At 30.4% G+C, this 12882-nt stretch overlaps 1 protein-coding gene across 4 annotated transcripts in view; it reads right to left on the bottom strand.

Moving 5' to 3' along the window:
• LOC145292023 (ATP-binding cassette sub-family C member 5-like) overlaps nucleotides 1-12882 on the bottom strand; it is a 358649-nt gene that overhangs the window by 27526 nt on the left and 318241 nt on the right. For all 4 annotated transcript variants that reach the window (XM_080138030.1, XM_080138031.1, XM_080138032.1 and 1 more), the window contains 4 exons: nucleotides 11368-11650; nucleotides 6669-6855; nucleotides 4401-4490; nucleotides 1659-1851 (listed from right to left, as the gene is read on the bottom strand). In XM_080138030.1, coding sequence (XP_079994156.1) covers nucleotides 1659-1851; nucleotides 4401-4490; nucleotides 6669-6855; nucleotides 11368-11650 — 753 coding nt within the window. The remainder of the gene's footprint in view (nucleotides 1-1658; nucleotides 1852-4400; nucleotides 4491-6668; nucleotides 6856-11367; nucleotides 11651-12882) is intronic.

The following is a 12882-nucleotide window of genomic DNA, read 5'->3' as shown; positions in this document are numbered from 1 at the left end:
AATAGTATAGTTACACCTTTACTTATGTGCATGTATATATATATATATATGTGTATATGTATGTATATATATATATATATATATATGTATGTATGTGTGTGTATGTATATATATATATATGTATTGTATTCTTTTTATATACATTAATATTAGTAGATTTTTATTTATAATTATTGGTCCTAATTAATTTATTTAATCCCCTATATAATAAAAACGCGAAAACTTTAAACTTATATCATTTAGCATAAAGGGCTTAATTAATTGTAGACGTATGTTTGAACTGCGTTGATATTACTCGTGGACGTATGCGAGATGATAAATATGTTGGCTGGATACATTCGCTGTCTTTTTTGACATGTTCATTTCTGACGCTTGGATTGTATCTTCTGTTTGTATTTGTAATAACATGTTTCATTACTGAATTGTATAATTGTTCATAAATTGGTTGACACGCAGATCTTTTTCTTTTTCTTTTTCTATATACTGTCAAACTCTTACTTTCTCTCTTTCTCTCTTTAACTAGATCTCATCATTCTTTCCTTTCCCTTCTAGTCCTTATTCTCTTTATAATAACCATTTATATCTTTTTTCTTTTCTTCTCCATATCATATATATATATATATATATATATATATATATATATATATATATATATATATATATATATATATATATTCTCTCTGTTTTCTTTCTTTATTTCTTTCTCTATTCCCTTTTTTTTCTCTTCTCAATCACTCTCTCTCCATTATAATCTTTTAACTTTATTTAAATTGCCCCTCCCTCTTTACATCTTATAATTAAAGTTCTGTGTTTTAAGTTTTTTAACTCCAACTTTTAAAGAGTTCCTACCTAAAATAAAAATCCATTATTCATTGAACTTTTGAGTAGTCAAGTCGCTGCCTGATGATATCTGTTGTTTGATTGAAACAAGTGGCTATTTGTAGCAGCGGGATGTGAGCATGTTTATATAACAATAAACAAGTATTATCCGCTCTTTTTATTGAGCACTATCTAACAACCTCGTTGAATTCATTAGTCCATTACTTTTGAATATAAAAAACCCGAGTATATATATATATATATATATATATATATATATATATATATATATATATATATATATATATATATATATGTATGTATATATATATATATATATAGTATTACCTCAATTTAAAATAACATAATCTAAGTTATTTGATATAGAAACATTATAATATGTCAAAAAGGATACTCTATATATGGAAAACATTGTTCGTAGGTTATGTCTGCAAATTTCGTACGCAAACGATGATAAAAGTAACACTCAGCTTCTAATAAAGCGATGCAAACAAATGTAAAGAATGGAAAACATTTCAAATAAAACATTTCAAATAATACATTTCAAATAAAACATTTCAAATAATACATTTCAAATAAAACATTTCAAATAAAACATTTCAAATAAAACATTTCAAATAAAACATTTCAAATAATACATTTCAATAAAACATTTCAAATAAAACATTTCAAATAAAACATTTCAAATAATACATTTCAAATAAAACATTTCAAATAAAACATTTCAAATAATACATTTCAAATAAAACATTTCAAATAAAACATTTCAAATAATACATTTCAAATAAAACATTTCAAATAATACAATACTCATTTACCAGAACCAGATTTTCCCACAATGCCAAGTTTTTGAGAAGGTGAAATATCCAGGCAGATTTTTTTAAGAGCATTTGGTAAATTGCTGCGATACTTCATGCTGTAATTCTGGAATTCAATATGTCCCTTGTTTGGCCAGTCGGGTGATAAACCAACCTCAGGAGACGTTTTCAAGTTGGATTCCAATTCAGTTTTCTAAATAGAAAAACAAATACGCACTCATAAAAATTTTTCTTTTTGTTTATGATCCAGAGACTATGTTTTTGGGAAGATCTCTCTCTCTCTCTCTCTCTATTTCTCTTTCTCTCTGCTTTCTCTTTTCACTCATAGACATTACATATTTTTACCCTTAAAATTAAGAAAAGCAAAATTTCAAATAAGAAAGTGGTTGAGTCTGTGGTAGTGACCAATAGATTAACATAACCATCACTACCCTCTAGGGTAGTACAACTACATCAAACTTGGAAAAATCAGAAGTTAATATTTCATCAAATGTTTCATCGGAAGTTTTTAGCAGACACACACACACAACCCAGTTGGATGCGGTAGTTTTTAGCACACACACACACACACACACACACACACACACACACACACACACACACACACACACACACACACACACAAATACAGGTCTGGTGCCCGGCGTTGCCCGGGTTTTTGGAGGTGTGTTTGAGCAAAAAAAAAAAATAGTGGTAGTAGACAAGCAGGCTTGAACCCATACTGCGAAGGAGGATAAGAACGGGGGTAAAAAAGAGGATATTGAATTCAATGAGTTGGTAATTAACTTAAGAATCATAGGAGTCGTCATGCATGTGCAGAAATGAAAGTTACTTTATAATTTGGCCAGGGGCCAGTTAAGCTTCCGGTTTCTGTCGTGGTATTTATTTGCTTCCCCACGAAAGCAAATTAGACATAAGGTCGTTTTTAATGTGGGGAAAATCAGCTCCCCCAAAAAAGGGGACAATCTGGCAGTATCCAAATATATAGTAATTGTCTCAGTATGAAGAGTTTTCCCTACATTGGCCACGGACCAATTACTTAAGTGAAGCATCAGAACAGCTTCCTGCTTTCTGTCGGTTGAGTTTGAATAGTTTCACTTCATACGAAAAAAACAAACAAACATTCAAGACGATGGTGCAGTGGGAATTTTGTTTAACTCGATCAAAAAAAAGATAAAGACGATGTCCATTTGCGAATCTGAGATATTATGATCTGGGAAGTATGCGAAAACTTTTCACAGAATCTAATTGACACAAGAATCCCGATGCAAAAAGCCTTTTGTGGACATACACAAATGCAAGTGCCCATTTTGCCTTTTATATATTAGACTAGTGGGGGTGCCCAGCATTGTCCGGGTGTTTGTAGGTGTGTATGTTGGGGGGGGGGTAAATCAAAGCAAAATGGAAACTAAAGAATACGCAAAGTAATAACCCTGTTTAAATATTATAAAAAAAACGATGTTAAAACTTCTTAAAAACAAAATCGGAAAAACAAAAACACAAAAACAGCGAACATGATGGAAAAAACAAAAAAAAAAAAAACGAACAAATAGCATAAATAACTCTGTTTCAATATTAAAACTCGAAAAAAATTATCTGATGCCTTGGATCGAACCTGCAATCTAAAGATAACAACGCTGCCACTTTGACCACTGTGCCATGACCGTGTGAGCTAATAAGCGAAACGAAGACGCAGCAATCGAAAAAAATCTCGAAAATAGCATGTAAAAGTCGGGCAAATTAAAGATAGACGGGACCCCCATTCGTAACTTGTAGATATTATGATTTAGACAGTATATATAAAGTTTTAAGAAGGAGTGACCCGACCGAGCGCCCCCCCCCAAAAAAAAGCCTTTGCCGGGCATACACACACACACACACACATACACACATTTTCGCTTTTATATATATAGACTAGCAGGGGTACCCGGCGTTGCCCAGGTGTTTGGAGGTGTAAAAGAAAAAAAAAGTTTTGGTAGATAGGTAAGGTCGAACCCTTGAGGTTGATGATTTACCGCCATGCTATGCTGGCAGAGAACTGAAAATGTGTGAAATGAAACGATTAAAAAAGTCAAACAATTAAAAAGTGATGTGATAGGTGCATCAATTAAATGAGGTCAACCATCATGCCATAGGGAATGAAACACACTTAACTTTGGCTGCAAGCCAGTTTCTGCGTATGTTGTTTGCTTTCCCCAAGATGTTTGGGAAAACCAGCTCCCCATTTAAAGGGGAGTGTCGTAATGAATAGCAATTGTCTGATATGACGAATATTGGCCGCATTGATCAAACTTCGTTGCTTTCTGTTAGTCCCAAGCACGAGTGCCAGGGAGGCTAATTTTGCTACGGTTCAGTTTCGCTTATATACAAAAAGCCAAAGAAACATGTGAAGAGTAAAAGATATCACGAAAGTAGCGTGTAAAAGTTGCCCAAATAAAAGATACACATTACCCCCTTTCGTAAATCATACATATTATTATCTAGGTAGCATATAAAAAGTTATAAGAATGAGCAAGCAAGCTGAGAAGCAGCCGGAAAAAAGCCTTTGGCAGACATCCAGAAATCATGCACACACACACACACATTTTCGCTATTATATATAGAGCTAATATTTATATAATAGATGGAAAAAAAAAGAAATTGAATGAACTAAATTCCACTTTGGCAACAAATTTATATTTTTTAAAAATTATGCTCCTAAACTAATGAGGTACGGGGGATAAAAAAGAAAAAAAAACTTACATCAATATATTCCTTAATTCTTTTGATGGAATCAAATCGGGCTTGAAGCTCAATCCAAAGACGCACAGTATATTGTGATAAGCCTGTAACCTTTATATAAAAAAAAAAGAATGATACGTCACAGTTATAAAACTGCACGAAAAATTATTTTATTCAAATAAACATTCACATCTTATAAGAGGATATACAAAGCAGTTTCATAATTATCATATAATTATAATTATCAAATAATTATAATTATCAGACCTTATAATAATCATAATTATCACGATTATCAAATAATTATAATTATCAAAAGATTCCTATCAATATTACATTTTTAGGAGAAATAGTTTTAGGTAAAATTTTATATAGATTATGCATTAATGTAAATTCCTTTGTGTAAGTTAATTTCTCTTTTCATTTTTGAAGTTAAGAATTTTTGCCATTGTTTTGCAGAAATTATACAAATTATATAAATGACTATGCACTTCCAGTTAAAATTGTTTTGCAGAAATTATACAAATTATATAAATGACTATGCACTTCCAGTTAAAATTGTTTTGCAGAAATTATACAAATTATATAAATGACTATGCACTTCCAGTTAAAATTGTTTTGCAGAAATTATACAAATTATATAAATGACTATGCACTTCCAGTTAAAATTGTTTTGCAGAAATTATACAAATTATATAAATGACTATGCACTTCCAGTTAAAATTGTTTTGCAGAAATTATACAAATTATATAAATGACTATGCACTTCCAGTTAAAATTGTTTTGCAGAAATTATACAAATTATATAAATGACTATGCACTTCCAGTTAAAATTGTTTTGCAGAAATTATACAAATTATATAAATGACTATGCACTTCCAGTTAAAATTGTTTTGCAGAAATTATACAAATTATATAAAATAAAAACTTTATTATAAAATAAAAACTTTATTATAAAATAAAAACTTTATCATAAAATAAAAACTTTAGTTAGATGTAAAGTCAATTAATTTAAAGAACTACAACTGCTACTGATTGCTTGAATGCACTTTTGAATATATCATTTTGATATTTTTGTGCATATATTTACAAATTATCATAAACTTACACAGATTATCATTTATAGCAGAAATGGTTAATTAGGGCAATTGTAAATACAAGTAAATACTGATTATACCATTTGAAGGCTAACAAAGGCCGAGTATACCATTTGAAGGTTGACAAATGCTGATTAAACTAATTGAAGGTTTACAAAGGTCGAGTATACCATTTTACAGCTGATATAGACTGATTATACTATTTTACGGCTGACAAAGGTCGGGTATACCATTTTACGGCTGATAAAGACCGATTATACCATTTGAAAGATAACAAAGGCTGATTAAAATATTTGAAGGCTTAAAAAGGTCGATTATATAATTTTAAGGCTTACAAATGCTGATTAAACCGATTGAAGGCTGATAAAAACTGATTATACCATTTAAAGGATAGCAAAGGTCGATTATATCAGTTGAAAGCTGACAAAAGCTGATTATACCATTTGACAGATGATAAAGGCTGATTAAATCAATTACAAGGGTCAACTATACCATTTGAAGGCTGACAAATATACATTGAAGGTTTTCAAATGCTGATTAAACCAACTGAAGCTTGATAGAAGCCGATTTTAACGTTTGAAGGACGACAAAAGCCAATTATACTATTTGACAGCCGACAAAGGTCGATTATATCATTTGAAGACTGACAATAGCAGAAAACTTAAAATACTTTTTTGCTTTTGTTTTGCAAAAATAAATCAAATATAAATTTTCGAGCAACGTATGATGTTTTTCTTTTCAAGATTACAATTTTTTATGAAGACAATGAAATTTCAGAAGTGTCAAATAAAAAAACGGCAACTAATTCACAAAGACTGTGTGGGTTTATAATGCCTAAACCCACAAATGGGTGAAAAAAGCCTTTCAAATAAACAACTAAATACTCTAAATTACTCGAACTAACAATTTCCGTTAATATATCTATTGATAATCACTTATTGCTGTCTTTTATACATTTATTGCTGTAAAGGTCGCCATCCAACTTTCCCAATTTTTCATTAAAAAGTGAGATTTTCAAACAACAAGTATACACACAGAATATTTTTGGCACAAACATGTTTGAAGAAAAAGATTTTCTTCTATTTTTTTTTCTTACTTACCCCCAGCAAACAAACTGATAGACTTATAATCTAAACTATTGTCATGTTTGTTAAACTGTTCAACATTCTAACATAAAAATGAAAATACATACCTGTAATGCAAAGGCGAGTCCAATACCTGCCATTGCAGCTGGTATTACATCAGAGAGTAAGACAAGACTTAAGCCACAAGAGAAACAAATTAAAATACAAATCAAGTCCAAACGAACTGCAATCCAACGGTTCATCATGTAGAACAGGAAAAAAGGAACTGTATTTTGATCTTGCAGGTGACAGTATCTGAATTAAGTAAAAATGTAATTTTTGAATATTTGATAACAAAATAAAATTCTTGGATACTCATATTTCATGGAAAATAAGCTTTACTTCATAATTTTCTATAAATTGTGATGAATGCAATTAATTTATGTAAAAAAAATGTCTAATAATCAGTTAAATTTGTTTCAATTATTTGTTTTCGAATGTAAAGTATCGTTATTTCAAATTATCAAAAATATGTCATTAGTTTTCTATTTAAGATATTGAAATATTATTTACAAACAGACGGACCTTTATGACTATTTTATTTGGTACAAACTTTACTACAAATAATTTCATTGGTTTGATTTTATTGCATACAAATTAATTTAATAATTTTTCTCTTTACTTTTTTATTGCTATTTTATTTCTTATACTGACAAAAAAATAGGATATTTGATATTCTATTTCTGTTTGACCACGTGTTTTGGTTTCTTTTCAAACATGTGATGACCATTTTGTTTGTACTATGAAATAAAAATGAAAAACGACAATAATCACAAAAACATATATATATATATATATATATATATATATATGTGTGTGTTTGTTATCACAAATTTAAAACTACAACTAATTTTTATTTTTGTACCAAAAATGTGAAATTATTAGGTATATATCTGTGAAAAAAAAATGAGAATAACTACCACCAACATATTATATATCTCTAATTTTTGTTTTATAATTATACTAGCGGGGGGTACCCGGCGATGCCCGGGTGTCTTGAGGTAAATCAAAACTCCGGAGGGGGGGGTAAATAATAAAAAAAATGTTTTGGTAGGTGAGTGTATGAGGATCGAACCCGTACCCTTGAGTTGGAAATTAATGTGTGAAAAAAAAAAAACAGTGCTACGTTAACCATTGAGCCACGGCGACAGTTAATGTTAAGCAGGTTATTTAACTATAAAAACAGGCGTGCGCAATAAAAGTTAACTCTGCTGCTTCCATTTGACCTTGGGTTTGTTTACCGAAATTTAACTGTTTCTTCGCCCAACAGATGTTGGGGAGGGGGAAAGCAGCTCCCAATTGTCCAGATTGAATAGCAACTGTCTGATCAAAGCTGATTGCTTCTGGGCGTTTTTCCCGGCGCAATGCCGAAGACGTCGTTTGAGTTTAGTTTCACTTTATTTATACTAAAAAGCCCAATCAACACGCGAGAAGCCAAAATAGCAATAATTTTGTAAAAATCGACGTAAATAAATCTATACGCTACGCGGTTTCCTAATTCTTAGATATTATTATATAGGGCCTATATACACAGTTGTAAGCGATAGTAACGACCCCGGGACCGTGTGCGAGAAAAGCCTTTTGAAGACATACACGAAATGATCACACACATTTTGCCTTATATATATATAGAAGAAGATAGATAGATAGATAGAAGATAGCTTTTCTGGTTATGTAAAAAAGATTTGAAAATGTGCGCCTCATTTTTTTAATTATGGTTATATAACAACAAAGGTGTTTTTTTACTAACAATTTAACTTTCGATATTTTTCATGTTAGCTTTGCTTTTGTAAGTAGGATTTTTAAATCAAAATTTAATTATCCCGTGCTATTTTGTAATTAAATTATTAATAAAACTATAAATAGAGACAAGATTTTCTTGATGGAAGAAAATGAAAACAAAGCAGCTCGATTACAACATCAGACTTGTGCAGAAAATAATGATTTATGTGACGAACACAGGGAAGGGCAACTGACTACATTTTGGTCATTTGGTCAGTCTAGTGAGCAAAGTAAAAGGAGAGCTTCTTTTAAATAAGAAACTGTAAATTATTTTTCTAAAAATAATTTTTTAGAACTTCATTTATTATTAGCATTTTTTTTCAATAAATTTTCGATTCATAGTCAATAATAAAACAATAATTCAATACATAATTATAAAACATACATTTGGCCGTTTCATTCAAACGTGAAGTTGTCTCATAATTTTATTAAGGTATTTTATTAATATTAAGGTATAATTACGGCCATTCGTTTTTATTTTCAATTTTGTTTCGTTCGTTGCTTTCCTTTCCTTTTCTGTTAATTTTATATCAGACAATATTTATATTTTGCAAACTATAATTCAATGACGGAACATATGCGATTAAAAAAATTGGTTTTGCAATAACATTAATTATTACAGTAATAAGAAATTGCTATCATGGCCTTCGGGATAAGATCACAGTGTAGTATCTGTTCTTCAGATGCTGCACTTCAATTTCTTGTTCTCTGTCAGTGGAGGAGAAATCCTTCACGACTGAGACAATTTTCATTTTTGTTCCTTTTCTCTACGTTAAAAAACGACCCTGGTGTCTAACTCTGTCCCGTGGGGAGGCATTGTAAATAGGAACAACTAGAAGAGAAAGACATACGCAGATGAATAAAGGTTATGGTATGCTTCTCTTTTTCTTTCTCCTCGGCGGAAACTGAACGTAGTTTTCCTTTCTTTCCCCATATAATTCAAAAGGTGTGACCCCAAAAATGGATACACACGTGAAATAATAAAATAAGATCCAAATACATGGGCCAAAACATGTGCAGTTTATCAACATCGATATCGAATTATCCCCAAGATAAGCAAAGGCACTTTAGTCATCTCTCTCTCTCTCTCTCTCTCTATATATATATATATATATATATATACATATATATATATATATATGTGTGTGTGTGTGTGTGTGTGTGTGTGTGTGTGTGTGTGTGTGTGTGTGTGTGTGTGTGTGCATATTGACCAAAGAACTGTTACGCATACTTCTCAATAAAATGTCGACTCCTTGCGGACCGTTTCATAAATATAACATCTTTGTGTTTCTTTCACTATGCATCGTTCTTCGTGTGTTTTATCAGTTCCCACTCGACACACAACTGACATCATTGCCCAGACTGACGGTGCTATTGTATTGTTTAAAAATTAAAAAATACATTTAGTCACGAATACACGTCGTTATAGTTTTTATATAGTTTGGTTAAATTTAAATGCCATAAATACAATCGAGTTTGATTTTTTTTTTTAAATATTTATTTGTATCAAAACACAAAATGTGTCAGAAGGCAAAAAAATTGAGGGAAGGAAAAACTGATTATTTTTATTTTGTCTTATGCTCTCTTATTCATAAAACACTTAATTCATCAAAACAAAACATATTTTAATGACAAAATAGGCATGCCATGAAATAATATATATTTTTAAAATAACGGTTAAATAGTGGGCCTTTATTTTTGTTAAGTTTCATTTAATTACTTATGGCATCGTTTGGTCATTGCATTGACTGAAAAAACTTTGTATTATTTGGATTCATCAGACTACTGTTGTTCTTATCTTGAATGTGATTTTCACAACGTTTTGATTGATGTAACCTCCGACCTTCTTCATGTGTATCTTGTCGAATTCAGGAATGTTTCTGTCGAACTCCGGAATTTCAAGGGGAACTCTTTATTTACCTCATTGGAGTAGCATGCTCTTGTTCGGTCAGCCATGACTGGATAGAGGTCCAAAGTAATTCGCAAATGTATTTTTTGGTCGCTCACACTTATTGAATTGAAACTTCAATCTTCAGGAGAATATCACTTTTACAACTGATTTTTTATCCAAGTACTCTAACCATAACATATAACAAATTCTAGGAGGCTTAAACCTATTTTTATTTCTAGTTGTAAATATCACTACTTATTACTAATTATTATTACTGTATATTACATATGGCATTAGATACACCTGAAGAATGTCAGAGGTTACATTGACCGAAACGTGAAAATGACAATCAAGATGAGAACAGTAGTCCAATGAATTCAAATAATACGAAGAACCAATCCTCATCTCAAAAATTCAGAAACGTGAAAAGAAAAACTTGTTTAAAATAACATACTTTAATGAAGTTTAGCAAAAGTGGAGGCATTCAGGTACACGGATTTCAACCGATCCCTGAAGATGGACAAATATTAAAAAATAAAACAGATACTTTTATTAATAGATCCTTTATCAAGTATGATGGTTTTCTTTGCTACAAGGTGTCACATTTCTTGTAAGCAAATAAACAAGAATAAACTCAAACCTTTCTCATTCATAAATGAAGCAAAAGCAAAAGTGTAGTCTTTACAATAATCTACAGTAATTTTAAATACATTTCAAAAAGTGATATTTGTTTAATCGATTTGACGATTATTTTTTATAATAAGAATACTTAAAAAAGAATTAAAGTGCTACAATTTCAAATAAATAAAAAAGAGTTTTATTTATTTGTTGAGATGACAATGATAATTATCTTATATGGAAGAAGAAAAAGTCATTACTTTTTCTTGATAGTATTGACCATATTATTTTAACATGAATATTGTTATTAAATGTAAAAAGCACCATACAATTTCCACGGTATACAATTGTTTTTCAACAAGATGTTAAAAATAATAAAACTAAGAAGGCCCTTTTCAGATTCTCCAGCAGCCCCTTCTTGTATGGGAGGAGGATGTCGACGCTGTGCAAATTAGGCAAAATCCTTTGCTTATTACCTGTCAATAAATAATTGATTTTTCTTAAAAGCAAATATGGTCGAAAGGCCGTGCATGCTTGCCGAGATGATGCTGATGAGAGGAGAGCGAGTCACATTGTCTTTCTTCTTCATCTCTCGAAGACTGATCACAAATATCCGACTGAGAACAATAAAAGCAATCATCAATGGGACGCTGACAACCGACATCCATGGAACGACAATTATCATCGAGATGTTTGCAGCAATAACAGAGAGGATGTTCATGAAAAACATTTCCATCAGTGTGGACAAGCTGGAATCAACTGGAAAAAATAAGTTAATAAGAAAAAGAGATTAAGAAACAATAAATAGTTTCATTATATAATATATATATATATATTATTACTATTGTATAGAGATACAGGATTCGTGGTCAGGTTTGAGGTCAAATAAAGGCAACATTATGATGACAACGAACAAGAGCAATTAAAAGTACAGAATACAAAAACAAACAAAAACAAACAAAAACGTCAGAACATGACTGAAAGCAAAGAAAACATCATGGAAATGTTTTAGAACTAAAAAAACTCTAAAAAATCCACTGCTTAAATAATTTTTAACTTTTTCGATTGCTAAAATCAATGTCTGGAGTTGTAATTAATTTCAATACAAGTTTTTTTGTTGTTGTTGTTGTTTGATATATTTTATGTTGCACATTCACGCTGTTTTCTTTATTTCAGTAGAAAAAGAAAATGATTCCAATAACAACGACTAGCACATAACTACAGGATAATTTACATTAAGAACCTTCACAAGTCCATAACAAAGTATGTCCAATTTACACAATTTCTGTTTTGAGAAAATCTCAACACATGAAGAAAATATCTAAATAAACAATCCCACCAATGTAAATTTACTTAAATAGCGGATTGAAATGTTTCAATAAGCAAACTTATAGTTTTTAAGAAAATGCAATACTTTACGAACGTGGAGAATTTTAGAGAAAAGTGCTTGAAAAATTCAAAATTCAAAGTAGCAAACAACACAGGCCGTTTGTGATCCTGTGCGTAATAAAATATGAAGGATCAAATAAAAAAATTCAAGTATTACATTTTTTAGATGATCTAAAAAAATAATTCAAGCTAAAATCAAATGTCAGAAAGTAAACACAATGGAAATATTTGTTTAGAAAAGACGTAAATTCAAAATAATATTATAATTATGTAATCATTCATTTATACGTTGAACCGTTATTTTATGTTTCTATTAGTTTGGTTAAGAGAAGAAAAGTGAAGTGCGGCAGGATGCTGCAGAGTAAAGACATTGTAATCCGAGAAGATGTTAATAAATTATCTCTATATTTCTTCTTTACTTCATAAAAAGACATCGATTTTCCTGAATCACTTTCGAAACAAATAAGAATACAATAAGGCAATTCATATGCAAATCTTTCACACCATTTCCAGCAAATCTTTCACACTCACCATTTCCAGCAAATCTTTCACACTCACCATTTCCAGCAAATATTTCACACTCACCATTTCCAGCAAATATT

Source organism: Euprymna scolopes, chromosome 13 (assembly GCF_053919585.1).
Source record: "Euprymna scolopes isolate OS-2025 chromosome 13, ASM5391958v1, whole genome shotgun sequence".
NCBI classification, from domain to species: Eukaryota; Metazoa; Mollusca; class Cephalopoda; order Sepiida; family Sepiolidae; genus Euprymna; species Euprymna scolopes.
This window is presented reverse-complemented; position numbering and strand designations above follow the sequence as displayed.